Genomic DNA, 20018 nt, shown 5'->3' on the forward strand with positions numbered 1-20018 from the left:
AAAGAAGCCTCCCTGGCTTTAGTTCCTAAACTCATGTCTGGAAATGCACCGTATCTGTCCTAAGCAAGCTCTTTGCTTAGGAGAGAAACTTCTTGCATGTTAAATGAGGTAAGTGCACAAACACTCTCTGTATTTGATTCAGCATTTTGCAAGGAATTGTAACCATTACAGTACCACCAGCAATAAGAGATAAGCCACAGGTATAGTGCTGTGTTTGCATTTTGCCATTTATTCTTCAAAGTGCTTTTGCTTTTCAATTTAGCAAACCAAGAGTCAGAGCATGAGGCACTGTTTCAGGCAGCAGAAATTGCTGTTCTTGGCAGCACGGCTGAAGAGACCGGGGTCAAAGGACAGTACAGACTGTCCAGTGCTGTAAAATACAACTTTATTGCTTTGTTTAATAAATTACTTACTATGATTAAATATCTGACAGCTCCTAAGTACCCAAGTGATATAGTTGAGTGTTTAAGTAGACTCTGTATTAACTCACTGTAAGTCTCAGCAAATCTTTATGCACAAACTAGAACACAGAAAGCAACTTTTGTAGGAAATACATTCCTGGCAGAACCTGTTTAGATAAGTCTTACATTTAGTTTTGTTTTTGCGGACCTACAGTATTTCAGCCTGGGTAAAGCCTCTCCCCACTAACCAAATACTCTCTCAGTCACTGGAGTATAATCTTAATCAAAGGAATTGTTCAATAAACAATCTTTTATCCCTTGCAATGTAACATTTTTATATACTTACATTGCGTGCTGGATACTAATTGCAAATACTTCTGTCATTTACAGCAGTAAAACTTGTTTTCTGCTATTAAGACTTTTGATTCTACATGTTTTGATCCTCACAATGGAAGTTAATGACTGCTCTTTGGCTTATGTTTCAGAAACCTATGCAGATCCTTCGGAAATGGAAAAAGCCAAGTTGTTAACCAAGGTTTTTTTTAGCGGGGAGAACACAACTATTGTTGTGACTTGTATCTGTTTTGTTTTTAATAACAGATCACAGAAGTTAGAAGGTTTGGCACTAAGAGCTGTTTCAATGTGTTAGAGGTCTGTGTTAGCAGGTCCTGAGACAGAACTGGAGCCAGGTCAGTCAGTCGTGGATAAATTGCACTTAAATTTCAGCTGGTGTTCCTTCTAAACACTGTTTTTCAGATTTATAAAACAACAAAGGTCATACAAGCAACAACATGCTTTGAAGAACTCAGCTGTGCTCTGTTTTTGTTTTTTTATATTAAAGTACTTGATGTTTCAGCATTATGTGTTGATCTAGAGCCAAGAGATGATTCATATTTTACTGGTTTTGCTTACTTTAAATCATTCTGCCCTTGTATACTGTAGCATTTACGTAAGTTCAAGCATACATGAGAATACTTGTTACACCCACTTTGCGATGCAAATATGTCAGAGATATTCCAATACATTATTGAAGTTTACATTTTAAAGTCTTTTCATAACACCATTAGTACCCGCTTTACCTATATATCATATATTAAGAGAGATTGCCCAGAGAAGTTAACTTTTGAACTGTGTAACAGTAACATTAACAGACTTTGAGATATTACTAAATAAGGTAAATGAAGGGGAGGGCTCCTGGAGAGGGAGGAGTGACAAGTTAGCAACTCCCCACCTCCGGGAGTCTAAAACTGTTAGAGAAATGTTAATTCACTTTCATTCACGTCTAACCTAAAAAGGCCTAGAGAATTTCCTCTTTAAAAAAAGTAAAAAGAATATTTTTTTCTTTGAGACAGAAGTTTTCCTTTACCATTATTTTCTGTTTTGCTTTCAGCAATTCTTAGAGCTGCTGAAAAGCATGACTTCCTCTTCTGTTGTTGATAAACCTCCGGTCAGACGGGTTGCTATCTTCGGGGGAACTCATGGCAATGAGTTATCAGGGGTATTTTTGGTCAAGCACTGGCAAGAGAATGGAGCTGAGATTCAAAGAACAGGAATGGAAGTGAAACCATTTCTTACCAACCCAAGAGCTGTGAAGAAATGTACTAGATACATTGACTGTGATCTGAACCGTGTTTTTGACCCTGATAATCTTGGGTAAGAATTGTTATACTTTCTGTTGTTTTCCTTCTGTTTTTTAAAATTGTAAGGAGCTTCCTTTCCAGATTAAAATGGTAACACGAGTTCCACTACGAGTTTCACTGTGCAGTCACATAACTGAAATTACTGACCTTTAACCCAAAAAGAACAAATCGTGTGAGCGTTAACAGATTAGTTTTGAAATTATTGCTTGGAGAATGAGTCTCAAAACAACACATAATCTTAAACACAGCATTTTAAATGAGTATTAGAGTAGCTGTATTTGTGTAAACTTAAGTATTGCTGTTCTGAGTTGCACGGTCATTACTTCTCACGTCTTCTTGTGCATTCAGCTTTGGGGCTTTTATGAATACAATTATACTTGCAGAAAGATAGCAGATAAAAACAGTTTAAAGGTAAATATCTGAGCATCCAAAAGGATGGCAGGGAAATGTATTTAATTTCAGTTACACACAGTAAAAGATGAAAACTTAAAATTAGTGAAGTTAGAAATAATGTATTCTGTGGCAAAATGATAACCAAAAAGTCTCAATTATGTAACTGACTCACTATTTTAGAAGAACTATGATCAATAATTACTATAAAATAGTAATTAATTCTACATTTTTAGTGGGATTTTATCTTTCTCTGCTTTTGAGAACTGTTCTAGAGGTGTGCCTTGCTGTATAAGCACTCATGCTTGGTATAGTTGCATGCTGAACAGGTAATTATGTTTTAGAAGGGTCTTAATTGTAAAAGGGACTGTCACCGAAATCAGCACGTATCACATACTTTGTAAACATGGTTATTCTTACCCTACACACCTTTTCATCTTAGAAATGTGTTGTTGATTGTTCTATATAAGATAAACAGACTTTTCAACACAAGTGTTGAGGCCATTCTTTTAATTGCTTACACAGGACAACCATATGAAAAACAATAGCGGATTTGTTTGTTTTCAGCTGCTTTGAACAAAGAACATTTAAAAAACCAGCAGATTAAGACACCTGCAGGTTGTCTTAATTTTTTAACTAATATCCCTCAGTAATCCTATTAAGTCCTCTTCCAGTTCTATCGCAACGCTACTGACTGTTTGGAATACCTTCACCTGGTCCCCTTAAGTGTAGACCCTTCGAGATTACAAATTATTTTAAAAATAAGAAAAAGGAGAGCAAAACCCATACCATTGACAGTAATGGTAGAAGTCTCATTGGCTTCGATAAGTATTAATTTAAGTCTTACGTGGAGAAACTGTGAATTTCAAAGACAGAACTAAAGCATACAAAGGTAGATTATGCCACAGAATTATAAACATTGAAAAAGGAACTTGAGGGGCTCATGTAAAAATTCTAACTCACTTCACGTCCGCCCAGTAGATCAACTGCATGTAGGCATTCCTAGTAGATTATGTCTTGCCATTTCTAATACTCCAGCAGTGGTGATCCCATAATTTTCCTCAGTAACCTCTTCTGATGCTTAAATATCCATGCAATTAGTAAGGCATTATGTTATTATTTAACAAAACTTTCTTTGTGCAACTTAATACCAGTCATTCTTGCAAAATTAAAATATTGCAAAGCTTGAGCTGTATTGAGAAAGAAAACTGAATTTAGTGCCAAAGATACCAGGCGTGTCTGTATTACACTTGGGGACTATCCGATGCCTGTCCTGAAAGCCAGAAGTGCTGTCTGTGCAGAACAAGCCTGAACCTACAGCAGCTTTGTACACCATTGATATGTAAGGGAGATGTCTGTGTGCTGCATCACTTTCCTATAGAGCCCTTATACAGAAAGGAAGTATAACTCAAGACATAATCCTCTGAGATTACGAGTATTAAAACTTTGGAGGAATAGATGTCAGATAGTAAAAATCTTCTATGAGTTTTGAGGGTTGGGAGGGCTCAAAAAAATAGCCTGTAATGGTCAGAATATAAGAAAATAAGAAATAAATCAAGTTACAAATGACCTTATGATTGATGTCCAAGGTAAAAGGGCATGGACTGATATCTGAATACCATCTTCAGTAGGGGGTGGATCCAGCCTTGGAAGTGGTTTAAGTGGTTGATAAATTTTGAGTTAGTTTTCTGCATAAAGGGAAATAAGAGAGAAGTAAATAGTGTCCAGCTAAAATCAGATAGAAAATTTCTTAATACTCTTCTGCACAAGATACATAACAGTAAGACCTGTTTAACAATCATACTTGCTTTTTTGAAGCACAAATTCATCAAGTTTTACCAGTTTGGTAAGTAAATAGGTGATTTTAGTTCCAGTCAATTATGAATTAAAGTGAAAAGAAAAGGGTATGCGTATTTTGTTGCCTGTAAAGCCATGGAATGAGTTTACTAATTCTTTGTACTGATATTAACAGCAGGACAGTGGTGGAAGATATTCCATATGAAGTGAGAAGGGCTCAGGAAATCAATCATATATTTGGTCCAAAAGGTAGTGATGATGCGTATGACCTTATTTTTGACCTTCACAACACCACTTCTAACATGGGTGGTACCCTTATTCTTGAAAACTCCAGGGATGACTTTACAATTCAAATGTTTCATTATATCAAGGTAAAAATAATTTAAATGAACTATTAAAATAGATTAGTAGTTGTATTACTATATATTATTTTGTAGTTTCTTTAAATGTACTATTATTTATTCATCATAACTGTTTATTTAATCACTCATAAGATGGGGTTTTTAATCAGAGATAATTAATAATTTTATTATAATATCAGGTAATTCAAATTTTAACTCATCATAATCTTCATGTACTAAAAGGAGTGCCAGTAAGACTGATGGGCAGAGGAATGCTTAGAGTAATATCTATGAAAATTAATGTAATATAATCTGCTTTCACGCTGATCTGTCAGGAACTTGGATAAATTTGGGTCACATGCTAAATAGTTAAACATTAATTTTATGAAATAAAGACATGGAAAAAAATAATGGAACCGGGTAATGACAAATGTTCCCTTCATCAGTATAGGAATAGCATTACGTCTTTAAAAGCTGTTTGGTTCTGCTGTTTCTGAAGCTGATCAGTTTGGTAGAGGGAGGGTTGCAAAAGTGCTGGCTTAAGCATAATCTGGTGTAAGCAGCACTGACCTAGGCAGTGGCTGATGACATGAGGTTAGGCCAGCAGTGTGGAACTTGATTTTTTTTTTTAACAAGGTATATTTTAACACTTGATTTTTTTCTTATTACATGTAACCTATTTAAATGTTTATCAAATATTTTAGGATGTAAAAAGCTTATGACTACACTTATAATATATGAAGAGCAGTAGTAGGCAGTCATAAGGAAGGAGGCCTGAATTAGGCTTCTGTGTCAAGAAAAGCTTAATATAAGGCTTAATTCACAATCTATGTCCCCATAAGAGAACCTGTCTAACAAAAATACTTAAAATCTGCTTTGCAGTACTTTGATCCTTAAGTTTTGAAACACTGGTGAGTAGGTTTTTGTTCCTGTAAGCAATTTCAGACTAGAACTGCGTTCAGTTATGTTGGGAGACAGCAAAGTTCAGCGGAGCACGCCTGGCAGGAGTTAATGGAAAGGAGACCAACAAATACAGCTTTGTATGTTTTCTAAAGATGTCCTACTTCTTTGAGGGCCACGAAATAAAGGCAACATATTGAAGACATTGTGTAAATCACTTCTGCATCAGTAATCTTTTGTGGCACAACATCTTAAAATATTTGCATAACAAAGACATTTTTAACCAATCTCCACAGAACGCTTTGGCTCCAGAACGCTGCCCTGTTCTGCTGATTGAACATCCTAGCCTGAAATATGCAACAACTCGATCTGTAGCAAAACATCCTGTTGGTAAATATGAAAAATAAAGACCATTTTAACCCAGCATAAATTATTAAAAAAATGCCTGTTTCCAGACCTGTTCATTCTATTACATTATACAGAGGGTTCTGATCACCAGCTATTTGTTTGGCTATGTATTTACTGATTCAAACGTTTATGGTCCCTTCTTCTGAAGAGTTCCAATTTATACTTGGCTTTCAAAATACAGAAGCCAGATGGAAGTTCTTAAACTCTGTTAACCCACCACTTGCAAAAAGTATTTGTAATGTATGAGGATATGGAGGAAGCAACAGCTTCAGAAAATAAATGTTTACTTCCTCTAAATAAGCCTTAGCTGAAATGTTGGTTGTTAGCCAAAAGGGGGAAAAGAGAGGATGTGGTAACGAGGGGGAAATGATCTTCTGGATGGAACCCATAAACTTTTTCATATCTGGAATCAAAATCATAACCGTAGAAAAAAGAAAATTCATTTGCTTTTCATATTGAACAATGAGTTCTCTAAAATGCAGCACAGAAAGACAGGATGACGAAAAGAATTAGAGAAATGAACGCACGTAGTGACCCTTTCTCTTACCCTAGTAGCACACCCAAAAATGTACCTATGGTTCTTTAAACTGATCTGGACAGGTGAGCTAAATTTTCTGCTTACCTTATAAAATCACAGAACTCTGTAATTTAAAATTCCTTGTAAACATAAACCACAGAGCCGATCAGACAATGTTTGCTGTGTGATCTAAGCGTGTGATACATTATGGCTATATTAATAATCTCCCTCATCTGCACAGGTGTGGAGGTGGGTCCCCAGCCACAAGGCGTTGTTAGAGCCGATACCTTGGACAAAATGAGGAAGATTGTCAAACATGGCCTTGATTTTGTGCAACTTTTTAATGAAGGTAGAGTAAATAAGGAAAGAATCGAGCTCCTGTGTCCTGTCAGTGGGCTAGTTCAGGAGAGTATTCTTCAAAAATAACTTGGGCTATAACATTTTATAGTTAAAAGGTGACTTGGGGGTGGGGGGTTGTCCTCTCAACTGCCTAAGCGTGGTGTCACAGTCAGAAGAATTCCTGTATAGCTCCCAAAGGATACTGCCTCTTTCTGAAGATTCAGTGTACTTGATCCTAATCTTGCAGTTTCTTACAGAATCCAAAATGCTAGTGAACAATATTTGTACAGTACTATGCACACAGACAACGTACATAAATTAATACTAACAAGTGTTTACATGCCTTCTGTGCATTGCTGTCTAAAATTAAAGTCAATAAATTCTTCAAGATTTTGTTTTACCTGTGTACTCTCTAAAATACTTACTGACAAAAATAGGTCTGCAAAATTCTTTTAGAGTGCATTTTGTCAGTGGGCTTTTTGGAAATGGAAAGAAAAGAATATAGTTGTGTGCATCAGAATCTCCATTATTGTGCTTGAATGGTAAAGATTAAACATCATTGGCACCATTCTGTGTTGTGCAGCAGTACCAAACACAGGCCCTTTGTTGATTTCTTCATCTACAAAATATTTCTTTAAGTACACAGTGAAAAGTCTCATTTCAGCACAAAGTTTAAAGCTGGGCTTCGCGTGCTGCAGTATATGACTGGACAATGTTTCTGCAACTTGCCTTGAGGGGGACAAAAAATCTGGAGCCAGGCATTTTTATGATCCATGAGGTAATCACTAGTGTGTAAACTTTGATGAGGACAGCCTAATGATTTAAGCCCTTCTGAAGAGAATAAATAATGCATTGTTCTTTCTAACAGGCAGTTGTTCATTTTGAAATTAAACTACATTTATTCTTTCTAGGAAAGGAATTCACACCATGTACAATTGAGGTTTTTAAAATAATGGAGAAAGTAGATTATCCCAGGAATAAGAATGATGAAGTTATTGCTATTATTCATCCTAAACTGCAGGTAAATTCCAAACCAGTTTCCACTTATGACATTTTATAAGTATTCCTACATTTCTTCTGCTACATTGTAGTACATTTTAATAGTAAATATTTAAAATTACGATATTGCCAATGGGTTTATTGAATGCTTTAGACCTTCCCCATGGTACGTTCCATCACTAAGGTCAGATAGTATTTCAGTAACTGGCTTGAGAATCACTGAACCTAAACTCACTTTTGAACCTAAAACTGAAAAGAAAAAGACAACAGGATATGGACTCAATGATCCAGTGGGTCTCTTCCAACCTGGCTATTCTATGATTCTATGATCTTACGTTCTAAAATGTAAATCTAATACTCAGTTCTAAAATTCTGGCTCTAATCAGTTGTAAGCAGTTGCCTTTGAGTTCAGCTTTACTGGTGAATTCTATACAAGCCTGAAAACAAAGGCCAGACACCTTAATTACCAACTGAAGGTTAAAAGGAGTTCTGTTTAAAGGTTTTGCCATAAACTGCAGAGCATATAATTACTGAGCATAATCTCAAAAATCACAGGAAATCTACAAAAACTTGATAATAAATACATTCTACTTATTTTCTTTCCATAAGGATCAAGACTGGCAGCCACTGAACAAAGGTGATCCTCTATTTTTGACTCTTGATGGAGAAGTTATTGCATATAAAGGGGACTGTACAGTCTATCCAACATTTATTAACGAAGCTGCATATTATGAAAAGAAACAAGCTTTTGTAAAAACAGTAAAAATGAAACTCTCTGCAAATCACATCAGATCCTCAGTCTTAGAGCAGAACGCTTCTTAAAATCTTATTATAGATTTTCCATACAAGAAGTGGATTTATTCCCTGTGAAATCCAGTGCCAGTAGTAATTCATTAAATAAATAAATGCAGAATCTAATCTTAAATTGTAATTTAATTAACATTGCTAAGCACTTTTAAGGTAACACATACTGTCTTAATACTAATTCTGACTACTGCTGCTTGTTCTAATAGATTACTACAGAGGCAGAGAATAATATTTATTTCTATGAAGTTTGTTAGTTCACACTATATAAAATAATGAAGCAATGTACCACATATGGGGGAGTGGCTATAAAACTTATATCCAGTGTCAGATAGAAAGATGCTTATCCACAGAACTATGTTGTATAAAAAAATTACAGTATTTGTACTTTATAATCCCAAACTTCCCATCACCAACACTTTTTAAAATGGGATGATCGTTGAAATTAATTCTTCAGATAACCATGAAAAATATAAGCCCAAGGAAAAGTGAGGGGGAGAGAAACAAAGAGAGGGTGTGCGTGATAAAATCCTTTTGTATTATCTGCATATGTGACTAGGTCAGAATGTACTGGAGTAGAAGCCTTAGGGTTTGTTTGGTTTTTATACTTAGGAAGATATAAAATAAGCTAAAACCATATGATTTCTGAGAAAAGTACACTAAAATTAAATGTAAAGCTTTTAGATCTGAAGTATTACAAGATTAATTCCAGCTGGTTTGCATTTAACATTAATTTAAATACAAAGATTTTAATTTAGAAAGTATCTAGTAGTCGGAAACATATTGGAGCCATATTCAGCTTCAGGAAGAAGCTGTGCTTATCCTGCAGAAACTTTTGAAAAAAACATCTACTGCAACAGAGACGAGACGTTTATCATTTTAGAACTTTGTAAGTGTACCCACCTCCTGCTTATAACATGCTCCAAATAAGAGTTAGTCAACTGTTGTACCCCAAAAGTTTCCCATGAAGGAGGCAAGAGTCAGGAATCACTCAGGTTTTGATGAAGAGCAACACACAAGCCATACCTGAGTATTTCAGAATGGAAATTAAGAAGAATTCCAGAGGGGGAGACTTCTCAGCATTTTGACTGACTTGTTCTGTATTTGTAGAGAGAGAGCCTGTCAGAGTAGCTGTAAAAGAGCAGAAAATGGGGATTTCATTCATTTTCTAAAGTTACTTTTAACATATTTGACAATGATTTAGAATACATATGTCCCTAATATAATATTAAGAACTTCGCTTAAGGACACAGTAATTAGCTATAGGAAAGATTCATTGTCTACATAACCCCCAAGTTATATCCTTTGAAAAGCAGTCTTCCTTATTTACTACTAAGCCAAAATTCTTTTTTCCTTGCTTTTTGTAACTCCTAGGCAATAAAATAAAAGCACAGGTTAGTGTTTATTGTATGACAAGTTTTATTTGTTTAATTTAAATAAACATTGTATAAAAAGTACAGAATTTTCTGCTCTAGTCATTATTCATCGTGTTCTTGACCAGAGCCTTGAGACAGGAGACAGCAAGTGTGACCTGGCAGTGGCCACAGAAGGGTCTGGTCTCAGCAAAGAGCTTTTCCAAGCAACTCCTCGGCTTCTTCCTCAGTTTTCTCGTACAGTTCCGTGCCCGGACACTGGCACAGCACCTTCCTTACGGTGTTTGTGCTGTGCTTGTTTTATGGCTACACCCACAGCAGGAATTCAGTCCAGCATCAGGGTACTTGAGCTTGTTTCCAGAGACGAGGCAGCCTACAGCAGTAGGGAATACAGCGCAGGCGAGGTTATTCTGCTTCCTGAGTATGTGTGAAGAGGTATTTTTTTTGTACAACAACTGGCACTCGGAAGAATCCAAAAAGAGCTACAGAGTCCTAAGGCAATATTGGTTTTGGCAGTTTCAATGCCAAATTAATTAGCAAAGATGAAAGATTCCAAGACCACAGGAATTTTTCTTCTCATACTCACATATCCTACTAAGGCAACAACGTTCAGATGTTACATTGGTCAATCAATACACAAATGTCCTTCCCCTCAGATTCCTGCGCCCTGTAAAAACACAACTGAATTGAAGATTTCCATTTGATCCCATCTATCCAGGCCATAAGCGGCAGGAAACAGGGCACATCTCGAGGACCGGTTGGGTAGTGAGAACCGCATTCACCGTCCCTGCCAATAGCTTTGCGCTATCCTTTCCGCTGGAGAGTTCCCTCACGCTCTCTTCTGTGTTAAGAAAGTCTTTTGGATCATTTTGCCCACAGCAGGCTTAGCTGTAAGAATCCAATGCAATTCATATTATCATTCAGATGCACAACAGAATTCAGAGTCTTTCCTAAAACAGCACCTTTAAAACAGGCACCAAGTGATGATGAAAACCCACGACACTGAGGCACAATGTGTTAATTGAAATTTTAAAGTACACAGAACAAATATTTCTTTTTATACATACACACACAAAATGGAAAACTAAAAATATAACTTATGGTACTAGCACATCACAGGCAATGAAATAAGAGCTACAGAAATGCTTTACATAGTGCTTTGGATTCAAAAAAATAAAAAGCTATAAAAGTCTGCAATCGCATTTCATTTATTTTGTAGATTTTGAAAGAAATACTGATTATTTTCCTGAAGTGGTTGAATATTGAAATTATTTTACTTCTAAAATCAAAGAGCTTCTGATGTGATAACTTCTTTTTAATGCAGCAAGATGCAGCAGCAAGGAAAAGATGAGTAGGGAAATTAAAAGGCCTTTTTACTGGAACAAACTGGGGAATATTCTCCATCTCGAATTATATTTCTGCTCTATTATTTTATGGGAAGGTGCATATACACAGCAATAAATAAAAAGCAATAAACACCGCATTATGCCCTGGGGATTACACAGAGGAAAGCAGATCAGGCAAAGCTAACGAGACCCAAAGAGGCTGCAGCTTGCTGATTGGCCTCCACTAACACTGACAGTCAACACAAAAGCTTCAAATGTATCCAGAACATTGTTATTTCAAAATAACAGACTTCATTTAGTAGCCTTAAGAATTGAAATGCTTTGATTTTCTCCACAAGAACTTAATCTTTTTCAGCGTACAAAACTTTTTCCCATGAGTTAGAGATTCCAAACCAAAAGACAGCAGACTGGGATCACTATGATCTTCACTTTCCACAAAAGGAAGAAATATCTCACGTTTGTCCTCTTTTATCCAGCAAAAAGTCTAGAGCCAAGTTTGAGACTCATCATGCAAACTTGCACAGCCAGGGGTTACCAAGCTGCTCAGAACTGAGCTAGTGAAATGGTCCATTTTATTTTAGCTTAGCTGCCCTTATTTAAGGGGTTAAAGTCGTCAGACCACATCACTGGAGGTTTGTGTTCCAGCTGGTTACAGCTGTTCAGAACAAAGTTTTCAGCATCCGCTGCTGATTTTAACCTCCAGAATGACCACACAAACACAGCACAACTAAACAGAAGTTTCAGGCAAATCATCCGTTTCTTCAAATGTATTCAGGGTGGTTTTGCTATTAGTTCTTGAATTATCTTGAACTTTGCTTGGATCTGCAAAACAACGCATCATAAACAACACAGGATATGGTAGGAACTGGATATGCAAGCTCAAATTTTTTGCATGTCTTTGTTTAAAAACAATGCAGTTATTTCAGCAGCAAGTTGTCAGTTTACTACCATATCTTATACAGATTTTCTGTCTGCTCCTTTCCACTCTAACTGAGATCATCCTGCTAAGCGATATAAATGCTAATAGACTTAACAAACTTCAGAACGAACCTCCCAAATCCTCAGATGACCCTGCTGTAAACTCTGACACCCACTGCCAGCAGGACATCTGACACCTCACAGTTCTCTGCTGCGTTTCCAAGACTGTCAGCAGATGGGGTTCTTGAATTTCGTGGTCAACATTTACCAGGGTCAGTTTGTCATCCAGTAAGTATTGCAAAACACAAACATGAACGTCTCAGGGTTAAAACCAGCTGGCTGTAGTGCTGTCAGGTTGAATTAGTTCAATTCCTGACCAAATTATAAATTTAGATCAAAAAAATTAGATGTCTTGGTTATGAAGTGAAAGTAATGAAAGTTCGTAACCAACTCTCTCTTCAAATACTTAAAAATAATAAACACCCTTACCACCTTAGCCCTCAGTGTCCCTAGCAGTGAGGCATGGTTGAATATCTGGATCATGAGAGCTACTATTTTTAAAGTTATAAAATTAGATCAAAGCATTTCTAAGAAAAAGATGATTTCACAAATATGGTGTCATAAAATCCTGCAGTACCTGTTGGCCCTGGATCTTCATTAATAAATGAAACGTGTGTTTTCCACTCGGTCCACTTCACTTCATTAATCCTGTTTACATTGTACACAAGCAGTGTGATTAGCACGCATTATCTCCCAACTACATTGCTGCAATTCCCCTTTTCATTTTTATTCTTCCTTGAGATTGTCTGCTTTACAATCAACACCTGCTCTGCTGGTGCTAAAGGCTCAGTGGCTTTTGCAGTGCTTGGTACTATAGGAAGATGAGAATAATACTAGGACGACTTTATAATTTCACACGTTCCGAGCACAGTCTCGAAACTCACCTTAAATTATTTTTTTCCATATAACAGCACAGTGATATATTGTTTCGTCTAGTAATCATCAGTTAACAATCAGTTTAAATATAATTACTTTTCAGCTAACATTCAAAGGAGATTATGACAGTGACATTTACTGCAAGCAGACTTGATACTTGTACATAAAACCCACAAAGTTGAAAATCTGTTTCCCCTACCAAAACATTGTCTACAGAAAAAAACCTGTACTTTTTTGCTTTTTCTAAATAATTAGTTGCAACTGATAACCTGTGGAGATGTAAAAATAATTTAAAGAGGTTTTTGAGGAGAAAGAACCTTGAAGCAAGACACAGAGCAGAACTGATAGCACTGTATTCCAGCTTTGCTTTACCTTAAGCACACCCTGGTATCATTTTCAGCCACTTTACACCGCTCTCCCAGCTGGAATTTTTTCCTCAAACATTTTGGTAAGAATTTTTCAAATTCCAAGATAGTTCTGGCTCTCTATGAACGATAAACAGTAACATAAGCACAGTTAACCATATTCAAAATGATCTGGCTTCCTAGCACGCACTGTTTGTGGGCTCCATGTTTCATTGTAACAGGTCATTGCCTCCATCCACCATCCATAACCCACACCGATTCCAACAAAAATGAATAACATGGGACGTCTCTTATTTGACCCATGGAAATAGGGAGTCTCATTTCCATTATCTGTACACATATACAAGTGAGGAATATCATTGTTCACACCTAACCCCTTCTCTCAGCACGATAAGTTACCGCAGGTACCTAAGGCGCCCACGCTTCACTAAGCAAAATAACTTGTAAACCAACCTGGAGTTTCCAGATGTGCTCACTCTCTTTAGAAATATCTTCCACTGTTTCTCCCATTAATGCAATCAGCATGTTCAAGAGAAGAACAAAAGTCAACACAACAAACGTTATGAGAAGCAGAAGAAACAGCACGGGATACTTTGAATTTTGCTGGATCTCCAGGTCACCCAGTCCTAGGGTGAGCTTGAAAAGATCCATCAGAACAGGCCCCAGGCTGCTGTGGAAATGGCATTCACTACCATCTTGGCAAGTTTCAATCAACGCCGCAAGAGCTGAGAAGAAAGAATGAGAAAATTTCAATGGCAAAAGTGCTTTCTGTATCCATGGCGTTTTATCCTAAAGAATTCTAACTGCGCTGCTTGACAAAGAGCGGGAGCTGCCCAGCGACAGAACACAGCAGGCAGATCACCGGCAAGCAGAGAGAGCCCATCTCCAAGTGAGATTGCAGCTGACTGAGCGAGAGCCAAATTACTGATCTGTTCAGATAGCCTCTAGACAGTTTAAATCTCTAAACTTGGCTTTTTAATATCCAGAAGAAACCCCACCATGAGCTCCCATCGTGACAACAGGGTTCTTATTCATGATAATGCTAAAATTTTTACTCACAGAGAGCATCAGTGCTTTTCTCCAGTAATATTTACCTACGCCAAATCCCAGCAAAAACACGATATAGACAACTAAAAATTTTATCACATCTTGCAGGATGACCTAAAAATTAAATCAAATATTTATCAGAAATGAGAATCGAGAACTAGTTTTATGCTTATGAATTCTGCAGGGATGCAGGTGTGCTGCCCAATAAAGTATCAGATCAAGGAAACTGGTTGTCATGTCAGTGAGAAACCGAGAGAAGATTTAGGTCTGATTTTTTTATCTCACGACTGATGTGTTGTGTACTTGCGAGGGTGACTAACTGTACAATACAGGCGTAAAAGCATGTGATGCAATGAAACAGCAGAACTACATTAGACAAAAAAGCCCCACAAGTTACTACCATATTTAATATAACAAAATGTTAAGATGTAAACTACTTTCTGCTGTTGAAATTATATCATGTATTCTGTTGAAATAATACATATAAACTTAAAATAAGACATTTCAATATGAACTACAAAATGCATCTAAATTGCTGAATATGCTTGATTGGGATTGTATCATAATAAACAAGCGTCATAACGAGGCAGGTAAAACAAAATGGATCAAACTTGCCTTTTGAATCATAACACTGTAAATGCCCATGGACTGGAAGCCTCTGGTGAAATAGAGCATATTAGCCCATCCCAGGGCCATTGCCAAAACCAGACACACGAGGTGTTCTTTGTAGGAAAACAAGTACAAAAAGACAGAGAAGATCACAAGCAAAGCTTGTATAAAACTGTTAAAAAACAAACACATGTATGTAAAAGAGTGATTACTAGCACAAAGTCAACAACATAATGGAAATATATGAAAACAAGACTTCTTTGTTTCTTATGTTTCAATGCTAATGTCATATTGCACTCTATTCTCCCCCTTATCATCACCATTATAGTTTAACAACAAAACAGATGAGTACAGGTAGTATAACTATAGTATAAGTATATGAACATATTAGCATTCTATTTCTTAAAGCTTACTTTAAGTGAACTGCTCTCCCCAAAATAGCTGATCATTTTGCTGACAAAGACATTAAGAATTCTTTACGGTATCTTTGAAGCCAGTTACTTCAAGCTTTAGTACTTAATGAATTGTTAGAATTGTTACAGATGTTCCATAAACAAGGAAGACACTACGAAAAGGTGTGATGTGCTATGGGAGGATGTAGACCAGATTCTCAGCAGCACAAGATCAATATCAGCGTGGTTGTAGAAGGAAGAAAGGTAGAATTAAGCTAGCTCTCTTTTTATTGATCCTACAATCACATGCTAGAAATGGGGGGGAATTATCAGTGCTTTATCTAGGCCAGCTGATGGACAATCCCACCAGCCAGCTGGACCAGCTTTATGCTATTTGTCCTTCCCAAAGGAGTCAAGAAGTGTGTGAAACTACTACTGGTTTATTAACCGAGTTTCTTAAACACATTTCTCTAGATACAGCTCGAAAGAGATGCAGCATTCGGAGAAGCTAGAGACAGTCCTGCGCTTTGGAAACAATCCAGTCCATACACATCAACTCCCAGCAGTGTTCCCCACCCGTGCAACTGTTAGCAGGTGTTAGAGAAAAGCTGCATGTAAGATTACGTCCATCTAAAAACTAATCATCTAGAGAAACAGCGAGCATCTGCCACAGGAGTACGTTCTCTGTGACCGTGAGACAGATCAGCATTTTAAACAGTAGAGTATAAAAGATATGCACGAGAGACTTACAATGCAAAGTGGAACCACGCGTCAGAGAGAATCGAGTGGAGGTCTGAGGGCCTAAGCAGAAAGATGGCTACACTCTATGTAGACAGATATATAAAATACAGAAGTGGCAGTAAGAGAAAGCAGACCTTAGTACTGATTTTTCAAAATAATTTAATTGAAGATGGTTTTCTAAAATTAAAAAAAAAATAGTCTACTAATAATACATAACTTCTGGAATTAAAAATCTTTTTATGTGGCCTTAACTTCAAAATTAAAGTTTGTCATCTCTGGCATAATTTAGCAGTTAGTTACTGGTTTTAATTACTTATAGCATGGGGTAAAAAATTATACTCTTTCTTTCCCCGTTACAAGTTTGAATTCAACAGTGCCCTTAAAGCCAGTAATTTGACATCAGTGTTATACAAATAGAAAATGTCCTGAGAATGTTGAAGGAAAAAACCCTCAATATTTGCTTCACAGAGCAATCCAGTTAAACATACATTCAGAGTCATTCTGGATAAGCGACACTGTGCCAAAGATTTCTAGACATTACACGTATAAAACTATTCCAAACATATTTCCAAGATTATCCTCAGTGTATTCACAAATCTAGCAAAGTTCTTCACCTGTTTTGATAGGTGTTTTATTAAAAACTCTTACCTCTTTTATGGCTAAAAATATTGCTCCTAACATAACCATCACCTGTCCGGATAACTGCAGCCATCCCACACCACGTGTCAGAGCCAGTGGATAAGGTGGAGCCTGCAAAACAGGACCAGAATGAAAGACTTAGTTCCATACTTGAAGGGTAAAAGGCAAAGCAACAGGAAATCTCATGAATGTAGCTTCCTGGGAACCCAATTCCCTTTTACCGAGAGTTTTCTTCATAGTGGATTTACAGAATCAGCCCCCTGATGAGTGTTTGAAACGCCACATGTTTCTTTCTTAAACCAAAAAACTCTCCCCGCGCTTTAGAAATTTAACTCCCTGTATCTTTACTATGAATTTGTATTTTGGGTCACTTTCAAAATCAAATCTATTACTGCTGCTCTTCCTTCCAGATACAAAGACCTGATGTGGGAGAACTCGGCCTCACTACAGCCGGATATTCCAGTATCTGGTTTTGATTCAGCATTTTAAACACAATTCAGAAAATACCCTTGCATTTTAAAGCAGTAAATATTTGCTGAGATTAAGTTGCTGTACTCACTTCATTTTCATTAGGCCTGTGGTAGGAAACCAACGTTAGTGTTACATTGTATAGAAAATAAAAACAACATGACATAAAAAACATGTGTCGTGCAAACTTCTTCCATTTCATTCGCAGCAGTGAATTCAGAGGCTCCAAAGTCAGCATTTCGTGACGATTCTGTAGGAAAAAAAAAAAAAAAGAAAAAAACAACTAAGATTTGAACTTGCCACCTGTAAGGAAACTGAGATCATTTCAGGCCTGTGTTTCCTGTATTCATTCAGTATCTGTCCTTGCTGACCTAGAAACAGGCTCAGACCTTAACTTGACCAGATACAACAAGGAGCTCCAACTCATGCTGGGATAACCTGCCATACTCCGGTAAGTTATGGTTGAGCTCAAACTGTGTGGAAAACAGCCCCAAAACGCCTAGCCAGTGTTTCAGGAGCTGAATGCATATTCACTGACTGTAGATGATCTACAGAGATATAAAATTCATCTTATCCTAACCTGGATACAAAACCAAGAATGAAAAATTGCTGTTTACTGTTTCAGGAGTAATTCAGTGAAATGTAAAGGCTAACACAGCTAAAATGGGGGGACTGCTAGAAAAAAGTGTATTTATTTAAAAATAGGTTACTTACACCAATATTTGTATTATAGACAATAATTTCCAATACTGAATTGTCTGTGGTGGTATCTAGTTCTGTCAGATCGTAAAGAGAAGACTGAACAGGACCATAAGCCCAATCTGTGAATTTTCTTGACAAGCTCCTGTTAGGCTTGTCTCGTATCTCTCTGCTCAGGATGTATTTCAGAATCTGAAACAATAACAGAGTCATTTGTAAACAGATGTTTTCTTCGTGAGAAAGGAGAAAGCACACAAATTCTTGCCCAAACCCCAGGCATTTAACTATCACAATTTCTACAGTGTTTGTAATTCTGCCAGTCACTGAGCAGCGTTAAAGATGACAGACCTCTAAGAAATAAACAGTGTTTTTAATGTCTCCAGCTTTTCTGTCAAAGAGACACTTTTCTAAAGGATGAAAGCACAGTTTTCCATGCATTCACATGTATACCTTCCTTTAATTTAACCAACTGCTTTCTAAATAATCCCATTGTCAATTCTTTACCACAATACAGCTAATTAATGAGTCTATGGCAGCGTAACAAAGCAGTTCTAGGGAGCTTTCTGAAATTAGTCAGCGATTGTAATTGGTATAAGTGTAGGATTGTAATAACTGCAGTATTTCTGAGTTTCTGTACAACAGAAGGGTTTGCAAGGCTGTTTTTAAACAGCATGTGTATTTTGTACAGAGAGGGGTTGTTAGAGGGAAACCTAGAAGGGCAGAAGCAACATTGCAATATAAATATTTGCTCATGTTTTGAATAAAATTAGTTTACTAATTGCTATTGATAGAGCACAATCAGCATGGAAAACTGCATGTCAGAGCACTAACATCTGAGTATAGCATTGGCCTTGACTCTTTGTCCATATTTTATTTCCCTTAGATGCTACCGAAATCATACCCACCTCTAATTTCCCAGTTTTTGCAGCTAATTGTAGTGGTGTCAGACCCTCCTTATTCCTCGTTGTTTCCAAATTTCTGTCTTTACTTTTCAACAAAATCATATCGTACATTCTGATTACGAAGTCATTCTGGGTTTTCAAGTTCTCTGCCACAGTAACTAATGCATGGAGGATATTGTTTCCTCTGGAATCCTGAGAAGAAATGTTAGTCCTGGTATTGTCCATTAACAGTTGAATTATGTCTGGTTGATTGGTGCAGGCAGCCAATGCCAGTGCAGTTTCACCTAAAAATTTATAAAGGGTAATGTGTTCACATTTTATTACAGGCATTCACAGAATCACAGAATAACCAGGTTGGAAGAGACCCACCTGATCATCGAGTCCAACCGTTCCCATCAAACACAATTCAAATCCCATTCAAATCATATTATGAAACAATGACTGCGTTAAGCATCTTAATATATAAAAGCACATTTACATATTGATTGTACTGAATTTAGCTCTTGTTTTATAACAGCTTAGTTTGCATGAAAATATTATTTGGAGAAAATCTTCAAAATAAAATTTGTTACAGCTTATTTGCCATTCAGCATTTACAAATTTTTGAAAAAGTTTTAGTTATTTTTGAGTGTTTCTAATACATTGCACTCTGGCAAGTTACTTCTACAAAAGGTACTGTGCCATTTTTACACATTGTGATAGGAGTTTCCCAGTCAAGGTTTAGCTACAGTAATGATTCACATTTGCATATCTTCCGTACTGTCTTAATTGTTCAAGTATTCCTTCCTAACCTTTCCAGAGCGACTGCATTTCCACTTACCAAAATAAAAGCCTTCATGCTTATGTTTGGGATTAAAGAAAATACCCTGGGCGTGAGCATTGACATCAGCTCCTTTTTCTATAAGGCTCTGGGTGATTTCATACTGTCGTCTTTCAATAGCAATATTTAGAGCTGTCTGGCCTGAAACAACAGACGCAGGTATTTAGTGTTGAATCTCTTAAGCACGTTATGAAACACTAATGATGCTTTACAATGGAAGGCACCAG

General features: G+C 36.8%; 2 protein-coding genes across 6 annotated transcripts in view; one reads left to right on the plus strand and one right to left on the minus strand.

The window, feature by feature from the left end:
* Positions 1–9998, plus strand: ASPA (aspartoacylase). Of its 3 annotated transcripts, none has more exons than XM_069874282.1 (7): positions 1–108; positions 1792–2054; positions 4404–4599; positions 5766–5859; positions 6636–6743; positions 7645–7754; positions 8342–9998. In XM_069874282.1, exons 1-7 carry the CDS (start codon positions 97–99, stop codon positions 8552–8554), a joined length of 996 nt encoding a protein of 331 aa, XP_069730383.1. In that variant the 5' UTR covers positions 1–96; the 3' UTR covers positions 8555–9998. The 3 variants fall into 3 exon arrangements, with proteins under 3 accessions (XP_069730383.1, XP_069730384.1, XP_069730385.1); XM_069874283.1 differs by having other exon boundaries at positions 4407–4599; XM_069874284.1 differs by lacking the exon at positions 6636–6743.
* The window catches only part of TRPV3 (transient receptor potential cation channel subfamily V member 3), a 21345-nt gene continuing 11322 nt past the window's right edge, over positions 9996–20018 (minus strand). For 2 of the 3 annotated variants that reach the window (XM_069874264.1, XM_069874262.1), the window contains 12 exons: positions 19792–19932; positions 18975–19255; positions 18085–18261; positions 17462–17620; positions 16912–17013; positions 16273–16346; positions 15137–15302; positions 14569–14635; positions 13928–14199; positions 13482–13594; positions 12811–12881; positions 9996–12077 (listed from right to left, as the gene is read on the minus strand). In XM_069874264.1, the coding sequence (XP_069730365.1) occupies positions 11983–12077; positions 12811–12881; positions 13482–13594; positions 13928–14199; positions 14569–14635; positions 15137–15302; positions 16273–16346; positions 16912–17013; positions 17462–17620; positions 18085–18261; positions 18975–19255; positions 19792–19932 (1718 nt within the window). In that variant the 3' untranslated portion in view covers positions 9996–11982. The remainder of the gene's footprint in view (positions 12078–12810; positions 12882–13481; positions 13595–13927; positions 14200–14568; positions 14636–15136; positions 15303–16272; positions 16347–16911; positions 17014–17461; positions 17621–18084; positions 18262–18974; positions 19256–19791; positions 19933–20018) is intronic. The other variant, XM_069874263.1, reaches the window with a different exon arrangement.

Source organism: Phaenicophaeus curvirostris, chromosome 21 (assembly GCF_032191515.1).
Source record: "Phaenicophaeus curvirostris isolate KB17595 chromosome 21, BPBGC_Pcur_1.0, whole genome shotgun sequence".
In the NCBI taxonomy this organism is placed as follows: domain Eukaryota; kingdom Metazoa; phylum Chordata; class Aves; order Cuculiformes; family Cuculidae; genus Phaenicophaeus; species Phaenicophaeus curvirostris.

Coding starts and splice junctions, on each gene's coding strand:
- ASPA (XM_069874282.1), top strand. Junction 2,055..4,403: donor TTTGACCCTGATAATCTTGG/GTAAGAATTGTT, acceptor TGATATTAACAG/CAGGACAGTGGTGGAAGATA. Junction 5,860..6,635: donor TGTAGCAAAACATCCTGTTG/GTAAATATGAAA, acceptor TCATCTGCACAG/GTGTGGAGGTGGGTCCCCAG.